Source organism: Vigna radiata, chromosome 4 (assembly GCF_000741045.1).
Source record: "Vigna radiata var. radiata cultivar VC1973A chromosome 4, Vradiata_ver6, whole genome shotgun sequence".
NCBI classification, from domain to species: Eukaryota; Viridiplantae; Streptophyta; class Magnoliopsida; order Fabales; family Fabaceae; genus Vigna; species Vigna radiata.
Genome location: NC_028354.1, coordinates 17,967,575 through 17,991,883, shown reverse-complemented (window position 1 = coordinate 17,991,883; position 24,309 = coordinate 17,967,575). Strand labels below are relative to the sequence as shown.

The 24,309-nt window shown below is 34.0% G+C and overlaps 3 protein-coding genes across 7 annotated transcripts; 2 read left to right on the top strand and 1 right to left on the bottom strand.

Moving 5' to 3' along the window:
- The first annotated feature begins 1,856 nt into the window (after positions 1 to 1,856).
- LOC106759480 (exocyst complex component EXO70E2) lies at positions 1,857 to 4,755 on the top strand. The gene is made up of 2 exons (XM_014642666.2): positions 1,857 to 2,167; positions 2,329 to 4,755. The coding sequence occupies exon 2, from the start codon at positions 2,509 to 2,511 to the stop codon at positions 4,561 to 4,563; it is 2,055 nt and encodes a 684-aa protein (XP_014498152.1). The 5' UTR covers positions 1,857 to 2,167; positions 2,329 to 2,508; the 3' UTR covers positions 4,564 to 4,755.
- A 5,040-nt stretch (positions 4,756 to 9,795) lies between these two features.
- Positions 9,796 to 12,925, top strand: LOC106758602 (glycine-rich RNA-binding protein blt801). Its single transcript, XM_022780034.1, has 6 exons — positions 9,796 to 9,950; positions 10,729 to 10,873; positions 10,944 to 11,012; positions 11,464 to 11,570; positions 12,043 to 12,503; positions 12,652 to 12,925. Exons 2-6 carry the CDS (start codon positions 10,738 to 10,740, stop codon positions 12,656 to 12,658), a joined length of 780 nt encoding a protein of 259 aa, XP_022635755.1. The 5' UTR covers positions 9,796 to 9,950; positions 10,729 to 10,737; the 3' UTR covers positions 12,659 to 12,925.
- Positions 12,926 to 14,452: 1,527 nt separating this feature from the next.
- LOC106759174 (protein RIK) lies at positions 14,453 to 24,060 on the bottom strand. 5 transcript variants are annotated; one of them, XM_022780033.1, is made up of 12 exons: positions 23,656 to 24,058; positions 23,103 to 23,321; positions 22,023 to 22,069; positions 21,905 to 21,939; positions 21,738 to 21,813; positions 21,263 to 21,382; positions 21,109 to 21,186; positions 20,220 to 20,313; positions 19,996 to 20,113; positions 18,182 to 18,845; positions 15,161 to 15,386; positions 14,453 to 14,986 (listed from the first exon to the last, which is right to left on the bottom strand). In XM_022780033.1, exons 1-12 carry the CDS (start codon positions 23,675 to 23,677, stop codon positions 14,862 to 14,864), a joined length of 1,824 nt encoding a protein of 607 aa, XP_022635754.1. In that variant the 5' UTR covers positions 23,678 to 24,058; the 3' UTR covers positions 14,453 to 14,861. The 5 variants fall into 5 exon arrangements, 4 of the variants coding, with proteins under 4 accessions (XP_022635754.1, XP_014497688.1, XP_014497690.1 ...); XM_014642202.2 differs by having other exon boundaries at positions 22,023 to 22,124; positions 23,103 to 23,325; positions 23,656 to 24,057; XR_002667599.1 differs by lacking the exon at positions 14,453 to 14,986 and adding an exon at positions 15,958 to 16,238 and having other exon boundaries at positions 15,250 to 15,386; positions 22,023 to 22,124; positions 23,103 to 23,325; positions 23,656 to 24,060.
- Positions 24,061 to 24,309: the final 249 nt, after the last annotated feature.

Genomic DNA, 24,309 nt, shown 5'->3' with positions numbered 1-24,309 from the left:
TTGATAGTTAAAACATGATTAGATACTTGTTACAAGAATTCTCTAACGCTGACAATCTGCTTGCATTTCAAGGGTTTAAGGTAATACTTATTCAAACTATCGAAACTGATAATATAAAAAAATGTATTATTATTATTGTGATTAATGTTATAATATTTCAGAATTAAGTATACAATTCTTTATTATTTTAGCAACATAAATTGAATCCTTACCGTGGTTACAATTCAAGATTTTTGGCCCAAATAGTATATTTTGATTTAAAATTTATCCAAATAGCATATTATATCAAATATTTACATAAATAACATTTTTTTTTTCAATATCAAAAATTGAATTTTGAATTGTATTATTTTTTGTAATTTGCATTCAAAAATCTCTTCCCCTTCTTTTTAGATGAAAAAAAAAATAAAAAATCTATTTTTCAATAAGTTTCTTTCCAATCATAATTTAGAATTGAATTTCCAGAAAGTGAGTTATGACCTAAAAAAATGTGTTATGTGTATAAATATTTAGCATAATATATGCTCTCTGTATGTATTTTGTAATCCATATGTGATGAGATATAACTTTGTTCATAAATGAGTTGAATAAAATGAAGAAAGTTAACAGTGATGATCTCTAATTCTCTCATTTCTATATTTGCTGTTACAAATTGAAGTGTGGAATCAAAGGAAGTGTTAATGCTCTCCAACAACACCACAAATGTGCATCTTTGCTGTAATTGTAGGACTTTATGAAAACCACATTGACCAAACCTCTTTCTTTCTACTTTTGGTGTGAATCAAAGGCCATTTTCTGCTTATTTTCTCTGTCATTTAGAGAACAGTAGAGAAGGAAATTATCGTGAAAGAACCTGAAAAAGCAGCAATGGAGCCCAGATGTTAACTAATTTTGTCATGATTCAGTCACTGTTTACACTTTATATATCAAAGTAAAATAATAATGCCTCTTCTTTATTGTCTGTCTATTCTTAATCATTTTTCTGCCGTCCAAATTATTCACCATCACATCTATGTAACACTATTATTATTAAGAAACACTATCAGGAGACATGAATGTGTACGTGTGAGTATAGATACACACGTAACTGCTTGAATCTAATCACAAAAATACACAGTTTTTTTCGTATTATTAAGAAAGTTGTCCAAATCTAATAAAAAGTATACAGTAAACAAAGTTGGCAGCAGAAAAAGGAAAAAGACAAGGGTCCAACAAGTCAAAAGCACAACAGTAGTAGAAGAAACTCTTGCATTAACCTATTCAATTGATTTAGATACATCATGTGAACAAAGTTTATGACATAACAAAGAGATAAGTTCTAAAATAGTTCCTCCAAATATGTATTTATTGATTTAAAAAGATATTCTTTTAACAGTTTCTTTATTGAATTTATAACTAGTTTTTTTAATGAAAAGAAGGTGTCTGATCATAATAATATTTCATGATGAGAATATCACTTTTTATTTATTTGCTTATTTTAAAAATAAGTTTACTAATTGCCATGTATTTTAAAAATCACTTTGTATACACAATAGAACACAATCATATACGCTTTTCCAAAGTATATCTGTTCTGACATCAATTGTTGTTATTGTCTGTTTTATTGTTTTATAGTTCCGTGTAATTTTGTCTTTTTCAAAAGGTATTTCGATGAATTAAAAAAATATTTATACATCTGAGCTTTTCATTATATGTCAAAATCCATACCATATAAAAGAATTAAGAGTGCTCAAATAATTAAGAAAAGAAAATTAATTTAAAAGAAATGGTGAGAGTCGTACAAACCAACCAGAAGAAGGACCAGTACGAAAAATTTCAATACTTTAAGGATAGATCGTAATTGGTAGTAAGAAGCAGTAGAAAGAAAACGAATTTGAGATTGGTCATAGAAATCGCAGCCACGCCAATATTTTTCATATTATCATTGTCATTACTATTATTATTATATTTATTTTATCTTTTTAAAGCTCCTAAAAGAGCTCTTCCTTCTCCTTCGCTTTCTCCTTATTAACACAACTGTGTCTGCCTTCATAAAAGTCAAAACAGAGCGTTCAGTGCTTTTGATACTTCTTCTGTCCTTCCAGATCTTGCTAACCGTTCAATTCTCCTGCTTCTCCTTCACTCAGATTTTTGTTGGGTGTTCCTGATATCCAGGACGGAAGTAAAGGTAAGTTTTTTATGTGTTCCATTTTCTTGTTTTATAAATTATCCTGTTGTTATTCTTCCCGGTTCATCTGGGGGTTGCAATATCTTTATTTTGCTGGTTTTGTTATGGGTTTTGTTTTGTATCTATGATAACAGTTAATTTTGTTTTGGGGGTTCCTGCAGGCAGAAGGAGGATTTTCATCTTAGCCACCTGAACTTTTGGTGTTGAATTTGGTTGGTGATAAATTGTTGAAGTGGGTGAATTGGAGGATTGTGGAGGAGGAAGTGTTGAGCTTGATTTTGGGATTCAAAAAGGTTGGAAGTGGTTTTGGTGATTGTTGTTTGTTGAAGTGGGGTTTTTCAATGGCTGTAGAGGAGTCTGAGTCTGTGATTGGAGAGCTAGAAAGAGAGGAGAACTTGATTGCTGCAGTAAGGCATATTGTGAAGGCACTAGGGCCGAATAAGACCCTTACCAGTGATGCCAAGAAAATTCTGGCAGATCTTGGGACCAGATTGTCTTCCATGTCCGTACCTAGTGAGAAGGAGGAGGGTAAACAAGGCCAAGGAGGGCAGGGCCGCGATGATCATGATGGTGGTGCTGATGATGATGATGAGGAGGAGGAGGATGATGATGATGAGGGTCTTAATGCTATTGAAGAAAGACTTAATGTGATTCAGGAGAAAATTATGAGATGGGAGGAGGATCAGTCCATGATTTGGGATTTGGGAACTGAAGAAGCATCTGAGTATCTGAATGCTGCTAACGAGGCCCGCAGGTTGATTGAGAAGTTGGAAAGTTTGCATTTGAGGAAAGAGGATCAAGAGTACGAGTTTCTGCAGAGGGCTTATAGTGTTCTTCAAACTGCTATGGCACGCCTTGAAGAAGAATTCAGTAACTTGCTTATCCAGAACAGGCAACCTTTTGAGCCTGAATATGTCTCTTTTCGTTCCAGTGAGGAAGATGTTGTTGATGAGAACTCCATAATCTCTATAGGTGATGAATCAGTTGAGGAATCACTTCAAAGAGATAGTGTCAGCAGAGCGTCTGAGGAGCATATCATTGATTTGGTTCATCCAGCCGTGATCCCGGATCTCAGGTGTATTGCAAACTTACTTTTTGCTTCAAATTATTGCCAGGAATGTTCCAATGCTTATATCATTGTCCGGAGGGATGCCCTAGATGAGTGCCTCTTCATTCTTGAAATGGAAAGGCTCAGCATCGAGGACGTCCTGAAAATGGAATGGGGTACTCTGAATTCCAAAATCAAAAGATGGATTTGGGCTGTCAAAATCTTTGTTAGGGTGTATCTTGCAAGTGAGAGGTGGCTCAGTGACCAGATTTTTGGGGAGGGTGAGCCTGTCAGTCTATCTTGTTTTGTTGATGCATCTAAGGCTTCCATATTGCAACTTCTGAATTTCGGTGAAGCCATGTCCATTGGCCCTCACCAACCTGAGAAACTGTTCCGTGTTCTTGACATGTACGAGGTTCTGCAAGACCTTATGCCAGACATTGATGCTTTGTATACAGATGAGGTTGGTTCCTCGGTTAAAATTGAATGTCATGAAGTTCTGAAGAGACTGGGCGATTGTGTGAGGGCAACATTTTTTGAATTTGAAAATGCCATTGCAACAAATGCATCATCAACCCCTTTTGTTGGTGGTGGCATACATCCTTTAACCAAATATGTTATGAATTATCTCAGAACCCTTACAGACTACAGTGACATACTCAATCTACTTCTTAAGGACCAGGAAGAGGAAGAATCCATTTCGCTGTCACCTGACATGAGCCCTGGTACAGAAGAAGATAGCAAAAGTCAGGGGTCTCCACGTAGAGTTTCCTCAATGGCCCTTCGATTCCGATCACTCGCATCTATCTTGGAAAGCAACCTTGAGGAGAAGTCTAAGTTATACAAAGAAGTCTCCTTGCAGCACTTGTTCTTGATGAACAACCTGCATTATATGGCTGAAAAGGTCAAGGGGTCTGAACTCAGGCTGGTGTTTGGAGATGAATGGATTCGAAAGCGCAATTGGAAGTTTCAGCAGCATGCAATGAAATATGAGAGGGCTAGTTGGAGTTCTATTCTTCTCTTACTAAAGGATGAAGGGATTCTTGTTCCCGGTACAAATTCGGTCTCAAAAAGTCTTCTTAAAGAGAGGCTACGAAGCTTCTACCTTGGTTTTGAGGATGTTTACAGGATCCAGACAGCTTGGCTTATCCCAGATATTCAGCTTCGCGAAGATTTACGGATTTCTATATCACTCAAAGTAATCCAAGCTTATAGAACTTTTGTTGGAAGGCATAACAGTCACATAAGTGACAAAATCATTAAGTACAGTGCTGATGATTTAGAAAACTACCTTTTGGATTTCTTTGAAGGATCTCAAAAGTGGTTGCAAAATCCTCATAGAAGGTAGTGATAGCAGATAGGCAAGAATAATCCTGTTCTCTTTTACAGGCTTGTATGTGTTCATAAACAGGTTAGGGTCCATGTCAAAACCTTATTGTCCCACTTAGTGTGTATTATATTTAATGACTGTAAGAGTTTCATCTGCCATTTTGCAATGTATTATTCTTTTGATTTACTTAAATTTGATTTGATTCCAAAATAGAGCGATACCATATTCTGTTTTCTTTCTCCTGAAGTTCATCTATGTGTTCAACACATGCAATAAATCTAAATGGAGTATAATGAAACAACATTGTTCTGTAATATTGAAATTCTCTTGTAATTCAATTCCCACCAAACCTTAACATGGTTATAACTTGCATAGGATTTTAGGTTATGTTTATTGAGGCATACAAGACCATAAGCCAATTCAGATAGTTGGTAAGCATTTTGACTCCAGTGCATGGTCATCAAAGAAATCCATTGTGGTCAAAATCTAGAAATGGCCTTTGAAATGGCTCTTGATAAGAAAAAATATATATTATAAATTTGACCTGTGGCTGGTGGCATTGTATGGAATGAAGACATTTGAAGTCAACTTGCCATTTTCATGCCAGATGCATTCATGAGAAAAAAGCAATTTGTTACTAATTGCAGTGCCATCATTTTCAAGTGTAAGATATTGAGGCTTTCTTCTCAAGGAGATGAAGCAGACACAGTTATAGGGGAAAAAAAAAATCTTAAAAATTAAAGCAATACTTTTTAATGTATTCTAAAATGAGAAATTTTGCATAAAACTAATTGGATGGACTTTATTGTTTAAGAAGAAAAGTTCAAGGATTCTAATACTGCTATTTAAGAAATTGGTGAAGAGCACTTGGTCTTTTCCCCTGGAAATGTAACCCTATTAACTGAAAGAGACACTTACTTGAGCAACTTGAAATCTTTGGGAGGGTCCTGAATGCAAATGGCCAATAGTCACATCACTGGTCAATATTTTAAATGGAAAATTGAATTTGGACCTAACTCTTTTTATCATGACATGTGAATCATGAAGGTAATGAGTCCCCTTGCCCACCTTCATGCCCTCCAAAACTTAAAGGGAGTAAATTAATGCACCAGAGGAAGCACCCACCAAGGGCTTGCCACAAACAACAACCAATCTTTCTTCTCTTGTGGAAATTCTTCAAAGAAAAAGGAAGGGGTTTTGAATGAGAATGAACAAATGAGAAAATGTTAAAGGGTCTCTTTTGCTGGCCTTATTTTATTGTTTAAAGACTGGAAATTTAGTTGTTCTTTTGAGTAACGATATATCCTCTCCCTTTGACCAAAAACTATACCAAAGAATCCCTTTTTTTGAAAAATATGCATTGCATAGACATTCAACGTTTTGTGATCAGAGCTATGATTCAAATTATCTTTTAAAGCTTCAAGAAATTCTTAGTAGTTACTACAAAGAATTCCTATTTTTAAGTGGAAAATTCCTATTTTTAACAGTTATATCATTTTTTAGGTGTAAATTATTATGCAAAAGTAAAGTTTAAGTAAACTATGATTAAGATAATTCGATCAGCTTATTCGTTTAATAGTTACTTCAAATTATGTATATTTAAAGAAATGAATAAAAGTTGTCCCAAATTGTAAGGGTTACTGCTACTAAATCATCAGAAACCAAAGACTTTTCACAATATTCATCAGCTCAACAGAAAACTTAAAAAGAAAAAAGAAAAGTAGTTCAACAATAAGCTGAATTGGGACCAGAATAAGGATGTGATGAATTCAACCAAACAAAATAGAACTTTATAGACAAAGACCTAAAGTAAAATCACTAAGAAATGAAACACATGGAACAATTAAGTTTGTTGAATCTTCAACAATTTCTAATGCTTGACAAAATAATGCCAGGTGGTATACTCCATTGGATCACTTCATCAGAGTTTGTTGAATTGAAAACCAATCTTCAAATTCAATTGGTTAATTCTAAACCACCAAGTGGCAACAATCAATAGTCCTTCTTCATATTTTGGGCACAGAATCTTTCAAAGATATTAGAAATGAGTTGGGTTGCAGCAAGTGTTGCATCATAATTTTGGGACCCAATCTTGAGAAAAAGTTTCTCAACACTAATGGCGGACCTTCATTCGGGGTGGAGATGGCTTCAGGCCCCACTTCGTCGTAGCATTAATTATTGGATAATGATATTTTAACAACTCTTTTTTAACAACTTTTTCACAACAGGACACGTGTCACCATTTTAGTAATCTGTTTGAATTTATTCTAAAAAAGTATGAAACAGACCAATCACAAATTGCCAAGTATACATTGTCAAAAAGTTATTAAAAAAGAGTTGTTAAAGAGACTTTTTTCTTAATTCTTTTTTCAATAATAATAAAGTTAAGATAAATGTTATTGATGACTAGAAAATATATACTTATTCTATATTTTATTCATATGAAAGGTAAGGGTAATATAATACATATATATAAAAGAAAATGAATTCTCATACTATATGCAACGTCTTGAAAATGAACCTTAATATTTTTACATTAAATATTATATTATATATTATTTAAAAATATTTTTTTAATTTTTTTAATTATTTATCAAAATTCGTAGCTATTCAACGTGAAAAAGTAAAGTTTTTAAAAGTTATGTTTATGTTTAGTGAAGTGAGATGTATTTCTTTTTGCCATCTTTAAAAAGAGATTAAGCTTTAGTTAATTTTTGTATTCATATACTAACACGCAGTTTACATACAGGTTTCACGTTAGGTAGTAAGAAAGGTTTCGGAAAAAAAAATGGTTAAATATGTTTTTAGTCCTTATATTTTGGGACGATTTTGGTTTTAGTCCCTCTTTCAAACTAAAGTACAATTTAGTCCTTCCACTTTAGAAAACTCTTGTTTTAGTCCTTTTTATCAATTTTTTTTAACTTTATTTGTTGTTTAAAGCACGTTTCGTTATAGCATTTGAATTGTTTACACTATTTGACACGTTTTTGCTTCAATGTTAATTGAGAAACGCATTTGAAACAGCAAATAAAATTAAAAAAAATTGGTAAAAATGATTAAAACCAGAGTTTTCTAAAGTTGAAGGACTAAATTGTATCTTAGTTTGAAAGAGGGACTAAAACCAAAATCGTTCCAAAATATAGGGACTAAAAACATGTTTAACCCTAAAATAAATATGCTATGAAATTTTTATAACTAATTTGAAGAGTTCAGTTTGTTACATTAAAATAATGTTGGTTTTGGTATAATCGACATCAATTCTTTTTTATATCCATCTTGGTCTAATGGATGTTAATTTTTTTTTTATATTTGCATTTACAAATACTTTTTTATTCTTGTTATGAAAAATACTCATTGAAACATCAATTAAGATATTATCTCTGTTGACAAAATGGTGGTTTAGGAACACTTTTTCAACAAGTCTTCGTTTTTAGTAATGGAGATCTTGTGGAGAGTTTTTTTATACGATATATTTTATTATTAAGGTTTGTTTCATAAAGTTTTCATTTCTACTTGTGACTGGTGGCTATTTCTAGAGACAATGTCAAACTCAGTGGAGCAAGTTCTTGAACTTGTTTTACATCATCTTATTATTATAGTGCTCGTTCGAACTTAAGTTTTCACTCTTCCCTTTTACAGTTCGAATTAAGATTATGCATCATGTCATTGTTGTGTGCTTAAAGGTTGTATTTTCTCCAATTGAGATTGATTTTTCTTATATTATATTGTTTTAACTTAATCCACTTGATCCTGATTTTATAAAATTCACTAAAAATAACTATAAATGATTTTTGACATTTTTTTGTGATAACTTCTTTTAGGATAGAGACATTCTAAAAAGAAAAGTTGTTGAAAATGGGGTACGAATGTGCTAGTCAATCCCTGAATGGGATTGAGTTTGGAATTTTAAAAATTCCATCATTTACGATATAATTTTATTTTCTTAATATTTTTCACCTATTTTTTTTAATTTTATTTAAGATATGTATACTAGTTTAAAAATTTGGGGTCTATTATTGTATTATTTATTGATTTCTAATGCTTTTTGAAGATGTAAATTAACATTTGTTATAAATGCAATAAACATTAATTATGTTTCTTGCTATAATGTTTGACCTTTAATAGACTTAAAAAGCCTAGAGTAATAAGTTGAAATTTGTTATTTCACAAAACATGATGTGTTGTTTGGATTGGCTTGGTTTGGTGTTGGATTGATAAATCATTGTCTATAATTAATTAAGTAAATTAATATTCTCTTAAACACTAAAATAAGTGTTTGGATCAATCCTTAAGTTAGGAATACTAATTTGAACATTTGACTTGGCACATGGTTCATTAGATCATAATTGGGAGAAATGTAAGTTGGTATAGCGTTAAGCACACTGTTTCATTGTTAAGCAAACTAAAATGAAAATGGTCTAACGTTGAATAGTGAACCAAACAACATTAAACATCAGTTATCACTGCAGGACTTGAGCTAATTTTATGCATTTGGCATTGAACACTAATGTTGAAAACTCTCTTTTGCAATAACTTTTGTACTAAGCGTTTGTCCCAATGCTATTGTCTAATATTTTGTGATTTTATGAGTTGCTTATCTGCAATGATTTCTATGAATGCTATGTAAGTTTGTAATGTCATATGAATTATAATATCACGATATGTATGTATCAAGTGTGTTGTAAAAAAATTTCAATTTTTTTTTTTATATTATTTGAAGTTGTGTATGTATTAATATAAAGATTTAAATGTTTTCTGACATTCTAAATAAAAGTCTTACAACACAATAATCTTTTATGCGTAGTAAAATTATAATTAGATACTACTTACTATTTGTAGAATTAGGTTAGGACAAATGCTTTATGTACAGAAGTATAACTTAAACACATTTCCTTTATTATATAATTCAATACATTTATATCATTTAAATAGTTAAATATAGTTTCTAATATAATAACGTTTTATTATTTCGTTATCATACAATTGAAGATCTAAATTTATAAAACGTTTTCACCTATAAAAAATGTTCTTAATATGAAATTGTGTTAGCATAAATAAATTTTGGAAATTTTATTGAAATAAACTAAAAAATAATCTATATTCAGACTGTATACTGAATTCTTATGAGATAGATTTTGAACAGATCATTAATTTTTGCTAACTTTTTTTCTTCTTGGATTTTTCATCAGGAATCATGTTTTACATTCAAACTCTGAAATATACTTTAAAGCAGAGTACATTGTTTTAGTGTTATTCATTCTAGAGTCACCACGTGTCAAGTTGCAGAGCCAAAGCCCTATTTAGTTCAGCGTGGAGATTCAAGGGTTTTAGGTTTTAACAGCTTCACGCGCCTCCGACAGAGAGAACGGAGTACAACAGAACCACCGTTCTGTTCTACAAGGCCGGTAAGATCTAAAGTTCACTACTTTCTTTCGACTAATTTCTTTTACGTCTATCAACATTTTACTCTTGTTCTTCGATAACTTGCTGGTTTCTTTTTCCCCCGCATGCCCTTGTTGCCCTTGTTGTTGGATTCGTAGAAGTTTCTTTTTTTCTCTTTGGTTATGCCTTACACTCTGCAAGATTTAATTTTTCACGATCCGCTAGTCTTCTTTTTGTTTAAAACACAAGTGGGTATTCTCATTTTTTTTATATTTGTACTTTGGCTGGTGGGTGTTTTTCTTTTTCCCTCAGAAGTTTATGACAGACCTATTGCACATATGAACATGTATTCAGCATACATAAGAGTTCTTGTCGATTCAGTGTCTTTCTAGTGGGGCAAATTTTTTGGTGCGAAAGGCTATTATATGTTTGTAATTTTAACTGGGAATGAATTGCTTCTAAAATGATGCTGAAAACATTCATTCCCGAATCCATAACTACTAGGAGTTCATGGTTAAGTGGGGAATACGCTGTTTTCCGAGTGGATTGAACAAGGCACGCCACAGACTTGATGCTGTGGAGTGTGGAGTGTGGAGTTCAACCGCATCTCCACAACCTTTGGTGGTCAATTTTAATTTTTGAGCTGTGGCTAGTGAGAAAATACATTGCAATTGCATTGATGATTATTTTTAATATGAAAGAATATGATCTGGGGTTTGGAACTTTTGTGTGCCAATGGGCATAAGTTACATTGATCAATTAACATGCTGTATAAATAATTGGCTTGTGATACTTTTGTAGGTTTGAGCAATGGCGTTCTTAAATAGAATTGGAAATCTACTAAAGAATTCTGGTGTCAAGCACATGAATCAAGATTTTTCTATGTCTAGCCCCTCACTTTTCCAAGCAATTAGATCAATGTCATCTGCAAAGCTTTTTGTCGGAGGTACTTTAGCTTAGCATGACGTATATTTTCAGAATGGAACTCAGCTAAAGTTTTTAAACTTTCGCTGCAGGTATTTCTTACAGCACTGATGATATGAGCCTGCGGGAGGCATTTGCTCGCTATGGAGAAGTTCTTGATGGTACTTTTCTGACATACATAGTCCACTAGTTTTTCATTATTTGACGTAGAGGTAATAAATATCATACTCATGAAAAGACAAAAAGTCATTTGTGAATACTTATGTCTGTGTTGCGTAGAATCCAGTGACATACATTATGAATATGCTTTGATAGAGTGGTTAGCATTTTTGCTTTGATAAAAATAAAGGTTAATCATTGATAGTTATGTACATAGTAGAAATGCTTTAGTCTGTTCCTCTGTCTTCGAATGAATTTCACAATTGTAGTTTTTCGCTATGATAGAGTGTTTTAACAGCCACCATCTGTATTGTGTTACAAAGTGGCGGGTAACAATCAAATGTTTATATAGCAAGCATTAAAAAATGTCTTTGTTGAGCAAACATGTTTAATTTCATAATATGATGCTTATTGATATCTGCCTGAAACTGTTTGTTTTGGATATTCTTCCAGCCAAGGTTATTATGGATCGTGAAACTGGTAGGTCAAGAGGTTTTGCCTTCATAACCTTTGCAACAAGTGAGGATGCATCTTCTGCCATTCAGGCCTTGGATGGTCAGGTACTATCTGTTGTCCGTGCTAACTTTTAAAAATGTCATTCGTGACATTTCACGTTGGAAGCATGTTGTTAAATACTTCTGTAATTTTATATGTATGTATGAAGAAATTATAAAATTGTCCTGATATTATTAATGAACTAGTGAAAAACCTAGTATGCATACATTTATTCCTGGAGTCAGTTTAAAAATAAGAATATTTGTGAAATCGACGAATTCTTATAATATGGAGTTAGATTTCATAACCATGATCAAGACTTTTAAAGATACATGTTTTAGTAAATTGTTTAACCAATTAATCTTGTCTGTTAAAAATAAAGAAGGAACAAAGACAGAATTCTTCACATGATAGTTCCATTAGAATTTAGCATCGGGTAATTGTTACTGTTAGTTTCAATAGATTAATCATGCTAATGTCTGCCTACATTATAAGATTGGCAATGTTTCTTTGGTATCTCTAATAGTTGTGTTACAGGATCTTCATGGTCGGAGAATTCGGGTGAATTATGCTACAGAAAGGGCACGCCCAGGGTTTGGTGGTGGTGGAGGTGGCTATGCTAGCGGTGGTGGGTATGGTGGTGGTGGTGGAGGTGGCTATGGTGGAGGTGGATATGGTGACAGCAGGGGTGGAAGCTATGGTGGTGATAGTTATGGAGGAAACAACAGCAGGGGTGGAAGCTATGGAGGTGGTGGTTATGGTGTTACAGGAAGCTACGGCGGTGGCAATGCTGAAACTAGTTACACTGGTAGTGCTGGTGCTAGTAATTACCAATTTGGTGGAAATTCTGGTGGAGATCTTGGCTCAGCTAGTGGTGAATTTGGAAGCAGCCAAAATGAAGGAACGGGTGCAGCAGACAATTATGAATTCAATGAGCCACTTGAAGACAATGTGAGGGGGAACAGTGATGAACCTGATGACTATGCTCAGACCCGCAGGTGAGAATTTTCACCTTGCCTAGAGCAAGTAACCGGTGCTTGTTCCAGTATCTTGTTTTAACTTGTTGATTTTCAGCAGTTCATTGCTTGGTTTGAACATGATAGTGTTTGTCAGCTCAAGGACTGATGAAAAATAATATTTTTGTAGGAGTTGAACTTCATTTAGAATAATTTTATTGCTGATCTAGATTCAGTATCTGGAATGGTAAATGAATATACAAAGTTAAATAGTTCATAACATCAAATGATATTAAGAATGGGAAAGCTGGAGTTAAGACAAACAACAATTCCAGGGAAATACAGGATGCAAAGTTGTCTTGCCCACGAAGGACATTTATTGAAGTTGTTTACTTTTTCAAATTCCTCATCCAAGGACATTCTTAGTTTGTTATTCAATGGGAAATGGTTTTTTTAGGTGCTTCTGTTTCACTCGTTTGATTTTTGAATGTTCAATTATATTAATTAGATTTCAAGTTCACATTCATTTAATTGGGCAAGACTAGTTTAGATATTTTTTGGAAGTGATTTGAATTTGGTTTTAAAACCAGATTTTTGCAAATCTCTTATTGGTTTTTAAATTATAAACTTATTTTTAAATTTGTATCAAACCATGAACGGTTTGAAAAAATGGAGCCAAAGATGACAAAGTAAAATTGAAGGTACTTTAGTCAAAGTGCTCATATTTTAGTCAAAGTCACAGTATTAATATTTTAAGTTCTAAACCAATTTTAAAATTTGTATCAACCCATGAACGGTTTGAAAAAATGGAGCAAAGATAGCATGGATAAATTTAAACCGAAGTTACTTTAGTCAAGATCAAAGTGTTAAATGTTTAAGTCCAAAGATTATCTAACTAATTTTGAACTAAAGGTGTCTCGAGTGAGACTACCGAAGACAATTTTCCTGATTAAGCCCAAAAAATTCTACCTAAGATTTGGTCAAATTAAAATTTAAAGATTTTTAGATTGAATCTTTTAAAAAATGTCTCAATTAATGTCTTTGTTGGTGTCACATGGATAATTACATAGACTAAGTCCAAGTGAACGATATCGAGAGAGAGAGAGAAATAATTAAAAATATTTTCACCAGACAATAATTTAGTATTAACATTGTTTTTATTGTTTTTATTTTAAAATGAACTAAACTTATTTATAATTCAGAAAATTAGAATGATAAAACAGGTTAGGCCATGTGGACTGCCCCACAGCCCGGTGTAAAAAGGTGCAGAGCGAACGCTATATATGTTTTTGTTAACATTTCATTGTTATTTTCTTTTTTTTTTTTATTGTTAGGATATATAGTTTGTGATTAATGTAATAAAACATTTTTATTATTTACCAGTAGAAATCTAGATTTTATTTCATCATCTATTTTAATATTTTTTTTATTCTGTGACACGCTTAGTTATTTATAGTAAATAATAAATCATTTAGTTTTAAGGTTATTTTTTGTAGTTGTCATACTTAGTAAAACCTTCATTAGTATTACGGAATTTTATTTTACTTACAGATTTATTTTTCCGGAATATTAATTTCTTATTCTGGAAAAAACATTCCGAAATAAATTTCCACACCTCTACAACTATTCCGGATAATATTTTCCATAATTACATTTTCGGATTCCGATTTCCAGTAACCATTTAACCTCCATATCAGACCAAGCAAGCAAGAAGATTCTCCAACAATGCAAGACTAATTCTTTCTTCTTCACTGTGTCTCCTTGATACAGATTTCAAAAACGGATAAAATTGGAATTAAATAAAATGATGGGCTGCAGGAAGAAAATGATAGAGTACAGAAAGAAATTGCCAATTTATTTTAATTTTCTTTTAACTTTTAAGAGACTGACCTGCATCACCGGCCCTACAAAAATGGATTTACAGGTGAATTCAATTCATCAAAACAAACTTTAAAGTAGTTTGAATTGGTGTGAAAATGAATTGACCAAAATAAATAAATGAAACGTGACATTTCAATAATTAGAGTACAGCGCACTGATTTGTATGAAAATGGTAACCACAGTTTCATTATCAGTCAGGACGAATATTAAAGGGTTCTAACAAGAAAATTTGGGGTGAGTGAAAACTGTGCCCTATCACTGCACAGTAAAGACACTAGCAGTGTTACGTGCATACCCGAACAGGGACAAAAAATTACAACATACGATTTTCTCTAATGAAGCATGAGAATGAGAAATTACAACCTTTTAAATTCCTCTCAGCAGCCAACTATGTCGCTCCAAAAATCATGCTGAGGGCTTCCTTTCGACCCGGAAGAAGAGGACGTAACCAGCAACAACTAGTCCCAATCAAGACAATTAATATTTACACATCTTATTGTCCAATTTACACTTTGTAGCTCATAAAGCCCAGAAAGGCTTTTGAACCCCATTTGCTTGGCTGCCATGAGGAAATGATTCCTCTTTAGAATCATCTACATCATCGTCATCCTCCTCTCCGTATTCCATTAGCTTCACCAAAGTATCTGAAATACGTAAACGTTACATAAAAACAGTCTAAAGATGGCTAATAAAACGAAGACATGTAAAGTTAAAATTTCAGGGTCAGACAACAAAACTAGATAATCCATAGAGAAAAAAGAAATGAAGCTTCAAAGCAGTAATGACCCAAATATAGTAAAAGCACGCTTGATTCTAACCAGGAACTGCATCAGAATTTGTATTAAGCAAATTCTTGTTGTCTTGTACTTTAACTTCAGATGGACCAGAAAATTTAGGTGGCGGCGGTGGTGGCATAGTTCTCGGTAGAGGTGCTGGCATTCCGTTGGATGATGGCTGGACCAACTTCTTAGGGGCGGGCATAGTTGATATATTCCTCACAACAAGACCATCAAGTTGTTCATTAGGTTTTAGAGGTTGCAAACCCTGCAATCAAGATAGAGTGGGAGAAAACAAAAACCCAAATACAACTTTTGAATCAGGTACTTAACCAATCATTCCAACACGCCAGACTTGAAAGTCAAATAAAGACACTGAACTGCAAACGAGGAAAACAAAAGACAAAAAGCAAGGTAAAACACTACATGGTAGAATAAACAGGTAACGACTTGTTACTAGTGTACCGTAACATCCAAAATTGATCTACTGAGACAAACAATAGCAGGAAGCCAGAAAGTATAAAATCTAGCCAGATTATGTAAATGGTTAAGTAATATTAAGACAGGTATATAATAATTTAATGCCATTCTCCGAATAAAAAGTGTTATAACTGTAAATCTGCAGCCCAAATTTCCCCGATAAAAGGGTTGGAGTTCCTATACCAAATGTAGCATTGATGTCAAATCTTCAGATAAAATCATTTGCACAAAGAACAACGGTGTTGTAAGATGTTCTAAAAGTGTGACGATAACTAAGGGAAAGAGCTTTTTTATTTTAATTTACTTCGCCCACAATTTTAATCTACTCTGATATAATCCTTTTCTTATTATATACCTACCTATGATATCTCATTCTCTAGTTTTATATTTTCTACTATCCCAAATTGTCTTCTTCCCTTTAAAAGATTGCATCAATTTGGTACGGTAAACCCTCCTTCCCTTCAAGAAATTGACAGTCCCTGTATGCAGGACTAGAGGAGGGCATGGTCGCCAAAAAGCACCCCACATCTTTTGCAGCAATTTTACCAATGAAGGAAAAAGTCATAATAACATCTTGGATTAGAAAGGACGTATGCTGTGAAGACACAAGCACGCTCCTACTCCTCCAAAATTGAAAACCCTGTCAAACATACAAACCAATGGCCCAACAGACAGGTCCAGTGTCAGGCTTTTAGCTTCATAGAAGGTCAGAGAAAATACCTGGAATATTAAGCATTACAGTCAGCACAAAAATACATGTTTAAATCAGAGCAGGTCTAAAGATGAACAGTATTGAGAAAAAGTGTTCTGCACTACTACTTTTATGATCTCTTTGCTACAGCAAGAAATAAAGAATTAAATTCTGAAGAGTATGATATCGACAGAAAGCTACGGCTGTAGTTCAAAGGGAAAACAATACCATAACATGGCTCTTTGTTCCTGATATGCATCCACAAAAGACTTAATTTAGGTTTAATTACTTGTTTGTTCCCTACAATTGCACAATACATCTTTTATGCTGAGTTTGGATGAGAATGAAGAAGGGGATTAGAGGACTTAGGAAAGAAAAACGAACTATGGTGGTTTGATTGAGTGAACGGAAAGTTCAAAAATCCAAATTGAGTAATACGGAAACTTTCTGCATAAGAATGAGAAGTGGAAAAAAATTTAAGCGACAAAACATAATCAATTGTTTAACAATTATAAAATGATTGCTTAAAAATAAAAACAGTGTTGTCAGCATAACCGATTATGTGCTTGTATTTTTTAATACAATCCTTACATTCTTGGCCATACAGTTAACCCTGTTGTCAAGAATAGAAGGATTGACAATTAATCGAATATGATGTAAAGGGTAGAGGGACTGTGCTAAAAAATAAGAGCACGTGATCAATTCTGCCGCAACATCATAATCGATTACAGTTGTTTTCCAATAAAAAATATATTCATTTTCATTCTCTTTCTCACCTATTTCTTTTCCAACCAAATCAACCCTATTTCCACCAATTTCTCAATCTTTCTCTTCCTTTTTTGTTTCCCTTCCACTACCTCTATTTCTTTCCTCTCTAACAGAACACTAAACATCTCATTTTAGTAATACACAATTTCTTTTAATCTCTTATATTTCCTGCCTGTACATAATTTTTAATCCTTTTTTGTAAATAAAAGGAATTAAAAATAGTATGTAGAGGCCAAGGTGGAATTTATTTAAGTATTGGAACTAAAAGGTAAATTTTTCAAAAACTATTACAAAGACAACTAAGTAAGTAAACCTTCAATTTATTTTGCTTTTTCTTTGTCAAATGGTAAAGTTCATCTAAATGCGTAAACAAGAAAAATGCATGCATCATGTACGCATAAGAATCATTCTATGTTGCAGGCAGAATGGGAATAGTGAAAGGGAAAATCCAGAAAATATTACTTCTATCCGGCAGCACTGGGGACTTATATATATCATATCAGTCAATTTGAAGGCATTAACCTCCGATAAACCTGTCTAAATATAAGTGACCTCCCTTTCCAAAGCATTTGAAATTCAATATCATTTCAGTTAATGAATTAGAATCTTATAACCAGGCTTCCACTCATTATGGAAACAAAATACCATAAGGACAACCAACATCTAAGAAATTCAATGAATAATGTAAAGATTTTCAATAGCATGTGTGTACAGAATCTTTTATCAAAAGAACCAGCATTCTTTTATGAGATTATGTGAATTCTTAAAGAAAAAATGTCAGGGGTTGGGGTAAACCTAAGGGGGGCTTTGAAAGAAAATGTAATTCCAAGCTGGTGTTGTCTTATTTACAAAATATGTAAATCAAGTGAATTGAGATTCTTAAAAGCTATTCTGCCCATTGAGAATACAAAACGGTTTTTTTCCTTGCTTCGTGGTGTCCTAGTTTCAACTCTAGTGATGGCAAGTAACTCTGGATCTGATGCTTAAGGTAGAAATAAATCTAAACTACCATAAACCAATCCTTCATTCTTTTGCAAGCTTACTATAAACAACTAAACTAAGGGAATTTCCCTCAATGCATGCAATGATGTATTTAAAGATTTTATTAATGACAATCCAATGACCTGATTGAGTTTTGCTGTGCCTTTCGAACCAACTGGTAATTCTTGAAACTTTCGTTTTTGGGGTGGCCGCTTCTCCTTTTCAAAATCAATGCTTGAGGTTGGCTTGGACTCTCCATTTGATGCTAATGTTGTGGGATCAACTGTTGAAGCAACAGGAGGTGAGTGCCTCAAAGCAAGGGCAACTTGTTGCAAAGGGGTAGCTTGAGGATATATTCCACCATATCCAATATAGCTAGTGCCACCAGATACTAAAGGGGGGGGAGTGTAACCAATCACGTTTGCTTGATGCCCAGAGCTTAAATGTCCAGTAAGTTGTGGTGTAGTTCCCAAAGTGAGGGCAGCGGTGTCACCAATCACTCCAACCGAGGAAGCAGGAGGAACTGGTTTCAAGACCACTACTGCTGACATAGAACTACTGGTTACACTGGTAACTGCCTCATGCTCAATTGCAGGGCTCTGAACACCTGTCAACTTCGGTGGGGGTGGAACAGCGCTGTAAATTTGTGGGGGTGAAATGACAGTAGGGATCTGCTTTGACAATGAAAGGCCATCATAAACCTGCTGAGGTGGTGGAACAGCACTATATACCTGCTGGGGAGGTGGAACAGCAGTGTATACCTGCTGTGGAGGTGGAACAGCACTATAAACCTTACATGATGAAACCCTATGACAGTTAAATCATAAGTTATTCCCTAAAACTTATATAAAACCAACATGAAGTACCATATCACAGTACCAACAATAAATATAATCAAATAACAAAAGTTAAAAGCATTGAAATGGTACAAGGCCGAGGAATTTTTCTCTACAACCACAATTAGATTTACCAGATCTTAGACTTCCCACCAAAAACCGCCCTAAACTCAATCTCGGTTTCCACACAAACTAAAGCTATATTTAACTTTGATGCAAACCAATTTAAATTTCATATTTGAACCATCCAGCAATTCGTAGTTAAAATTGGCAGATTAGCCCTTAATAAATAACTGCGCCTGAAACCCGAAAGTACTTTGTAAACAAATAATAAATTGTGAAAACCGTATAATGATGATGTTAGTGGACTAGACAGCGCTGGAGGGGAACATACATTCATGAAAATACTGTGTATAAACCAATGAGCTGCTATCATGGAAGCGAATTGAGAAGGCATAAGCATTTAGTCATCAACATGATACTTAATTCTAGGGTAGCCCTCTTGGCAAGGACTAACACAAAATCCTAGAGTGTTCATTTTCCACTCATCTCATCCTAATGAATGTCATTTGTTTTATATTACTAGAGCACCTAGTGGGATATGGCTTTGTTGTTTTACAGATAGTGCCTTAAAGCACAGCATTTACAGAGATGAGAACATCAGCACCAGGTGCACAGCCAGGCACTTGAGTCCTCTGATTGATATCTGTATGGTATAGGTTTAAATGAGAACATCCTTAAATTAAAAAGGGATCCATGTTTTTCCAGGATTGATGGATGGAGAGAAATTTACTATTTATGATACAGCCCCTTTTCCTCAATAGTACTAAAGTAATATACCAAAAGTTCACTGAAAATAAACAAGTAATAGAAATAATCCACCGTAAAAAATGTGTTTTAAACTTGTCATGTTGAAAATCCATAAATTTAATTATCAAAAGGTATGTGTCATGTAACATGAGCTATCCCATGTAAGAAATTGGGAATGTCTCGAAAAAATTATGTTTCTTCGTGGCGAGAATTAAAATCTAAAGAGGACACAAATTTCAGAAATTTCCACTTGGGAGGAGAAGCATCTTGCCCACAGATCCCATACCCTATTACAGTACAAAACTAAATACCTTGAAGCACCACACTCAGTACAGATTGTATCCAAAAGATTTTCAGCCAAAAGCTTAGCATCCTCAAGGCTTTTTGCATTGTTGCTGGACAACAACAGATGCAGAGGCTCCTGCCCATCTGCAATCAGAAAGGCAATCAAATGAAAAATACATACAATGAATAAATGAACTATGCTGAAATACCATGCCCTTCAGAAGTCGAGATGACAGAAATGAGAAGGCACCTTCTGCATTCAAGCATTCATTGTTTCCTGAACCATGTCCTCTCAGTATAACTGTTGCTCCTGTTTCATTCATAATGTGATTTATATACTGGTCCTGCACGTTCAAATCCAAACCACCACCAACACCAAAACAATTTCTCCCAATCGTATGGAGATGTCAGAGAAAGCTTGAAACATTAGATTATCTCGACTTCATTGTACACGATGTAAAATTCAGAAAACACTAAAGAATTATATCCAGCAAATAGAAATAAAATATGGCAATGGCATTGGATAGAAAAATACACATACTAATTATTTCTATAGATCAAGGTTACTAATTAGCATAGTTCCAGATCTGTTTTTGGTAAATATAATTTTACATATCGAAGAGTAAGTACAAAATGTCCAGCCTATATATTTTACTGGTAATTAACTTTCTTACTAGTAGATATTTGGCAAGCGCCCCTTGTTCTTGTGACTTCTGAGTGTGGACACAAACTTACATGTCAGACAGACTCTCAGACAAGTTAAATATTCATTGGAAAAAGGTGCTTCTATAGTAATCAGACAAACCATTTTTCACCTTTTTGAACATTACTTTCAGCAACTAACAAGTATTACAATGGCATATGTAACCATAGAGGGCAACAACATTCCATCCACCCTTTTCTTGCCTCATCAACTCATGGAAAAACAGTACTCCTAGTAATACCTCAGTATTTTCACACCGTCAAATCACATGTTAACAAAGACATGGGTACTCCTAGCGGTCAAATGAGACAAATAAACTTGTAGGCTTTAGAAAGCATCTAATAAAATTTCTTAAAGGATTATCCACATACGGTCATGCATGAACCCTGACCTCAAAAAGTGACTAGACAGGTCAATTGAGTACAGAAGGGCTTACATTTGGTCCACGTATCCGAGCCACAATGTTCAATGAAGGATCAGCATCAAAACCCAAAAACACACACGTATTCAGCACCTGATTCAGTAAGACATTTCAGTTAACACATCACGTCAGAACTATGTGCACTTGCTAGTAATATATGTATGTCTACCTTCGGTCCATTAGGTGAGGCAGAAGAAATTGACTGTGAATTTTGCCCTAGCTTGAGCATTTCTTCAATCATTGCAGCAGCACGATCAACAGCTAAAATCCTTTCTGCTGTCTCTTTTATCTGCAATACATTTGATGTCACCAAAAGCAAACCATCTTAGGTAATTCACTACTGTGTAACAATACCATTAGAGAACATCAAAACAAACAAAGTGCAGATAAAAACAAGGCTGCAGTTTCTTTTTCAAGAATAAGAAAACATTTTAAGTTACAAATACATCAATCCCTTTCATATGACATTTCATTCATTGCTGTGATTATATATTATTTTTCTTTTGACTTCTGAAATCTTTCCAATCCAAGTTATAAATGTTTGCTTTCATATCAAAACAAAGAAATACAAAAATAAAAATAATGAAAAATCTGATAATTTAACTCGATCATCATGCTATATGAAATCAAGTAGCAGCTTTTACATGAGCTCCTGCAGATATGTGAAGATACAGTGGTTTCTCTCCATCAAGTGGTATATTAGGAGGTCGATACTTTCCCCTGTGAGAAAATTCCAGATATATGTTACATTAACAGCATATAATATAGGACACTAACAGGATTTTAGAAAAGCCTTAAATGACCTACAAACCTAGTAATTACTATGGCACCAGTACACCTCTGGATCTGCAAGAAGAAGAAGATCAATCACTAAAGAACAATTAAGAGGTGTTTGGAGCTAAAAATGTAAAATTGATTATATATGTCACCTCCTCTTGTGTCTGACGTTTTGTCAACTTGTAGCGAACAGAAGACTCTGCATCATTTATGACAATTTCCCGAGCAATTATTAATTCATCTTGGATCTTTTGCTACAGGAACATTCATCTCACAGTTAAGATAGATAAGAAACTTGAATATTATTTGAAATATAAAAAATAAATTCATAATAAATAAATAAATAATGAAAAAAGTGGGGAAAAGAGGCTTCAGAAGCATGCTGCAAAATATCTATGTAGATATGTCATTAATTAGACAGTTTATACATCATTCATCCACTTAAGCAATTATTCTGAGGAATGTATAAGGAAAACAATATATACAAAGAACACTGGTGTCTCAAAACACGGACCATCACATTACACAAAATGAAATAAAAAAAGTTAATATAACATAGACACAGTCTATTGATTATATCGAAGTCAAAAGTATAGTCACTATTTCACTCCATCTCAACCAAAACACATTATGAAAACCTATTATTGCTGAGTCAAAATTCAATATAATGTTTAAAGGGTAAAAAAATATAATGTGAAAATATACTTCATCTTAAATAGAACCAACCTAAAAAGGTATACAGAGATAGAGAAACAAAATTTATAAATCACGTCATTGACAAACTGCAAAATCAAATTTCGAGAATTTCTAAAGTTTCGATATCAAGATGTTGTGATGGAGTAAGTTCCCAATAGACTACATCTAGAGAAGGTCACTCCAAGTGTAACCAAATAGAGGGTGACAGGAAAATTCAACAAGGGACGGATATTTGTTTCTGCATACTTGAACTTTTCATTATATACTTGTATGCAGTACTATTACTTCTTATTGAGCCAAGGATTTGGTCTTTCAAATTGAAGAACTGGTGGAGCACAACTCATCCCCCTTATCATGTTTATAGCAGCTTCAAGAATCTCCCGATCATTCCCAAATTACAAATCCTAAGATGACATTTCATTTAACAACTACAAACTCCCTTCTCCAAAGAATTAAATGTTGATGCAGTAATTTAACCAAGAAAGGGCACCAGCAAATATGATAAACATCATAGGAGATTTGAAATCTACACTCACTTGATTCGTTTTTTGGGCGGCAACAGCAGCTGCAGCAGTTTGTTGCTGAACATGAGCAGAAGCTGCCAGAGGATTCGTCAAAAGGGCACCGGATATCACCGGAACCATGCCAGGATATGGAATCCCTCCAAGTGAAACAGCATTGCTCAAAGGGAGTGCTCCAGGTACTGCCATGCCAACTGGCATCAACGAATCCGCTGGTTGATCCCACTTTCTTTTCTTTCTAAACAAAAACCACAACACTCAAAAATGAAATCCCGAAAGACATGCAACAAAATAAAATTTGTTTAGCATTCCCATCACATGTCGATGCATCAACAACTCACTATTGGCTACCTGACATCACACCACACCATTCTCGGATGTCGATGAGACCCTAATTCTAAAATTCCAAACACTAAGCTACACAAATAATCACAATTACAATAACCAAATAAAAGCAAAGCAGAACGACTAAAAAAACGATAGAATCAACACCGCACGAAATCCAAATGAATTTCACATAATTCGAAAAAACACGGAAAATAAGGCATTAGAGTTAAGGAGGCTTTACCTCCGCCGCGTTTGCGCAGCATCGTTGGACACAGAGGTTTCGTTGGAAGAAGAAACCCTAACGCTGCTATCTTCTGTCATAGTTTAACCAAATCGAGATTGCGAAACAAGAAGACGACGAAGAAAAAGAAGTGCAATATTGTCTTCGTTTCTCTTTTCGCTTCTTTTTCGTTTCCGATAGAAAACGAAAGAAGACTCAGGGAGCGTCGGTATTAGATTGGAACGAACGCGATTGCTCGGCGAAACGGGGTTTTGTGCCCCTCGCCCAACGTCGTACGGTTACGTGACTCGGAATAGGATTAAACGACACGATGCAGAAATTAAACGACACACTACAGGGATTAAAGGATGACGGTGTTTCACAAGACCAGAGACCGTCGCCTGTTTCGTACGTACTACTACTAGAGTCGTGTAATAATATTTATTTTTTTGTTATTTTTTCTAAAAAAAATTATGTTTGTTTCTCATTTTTCTCAATGATCAATGTACGATCCTATATTTCCAACGATCGGAAATAACTAAAGACCGAACGGTCTTAGTGGACAAGCAGCCCACTATAGCGCCACATTCTCACTGGGCTCAAGGCCCAATTCATAAAAATATATCATTCAGATATATTCACCAAATAATATCCAAACAAAGATATTATAACAGA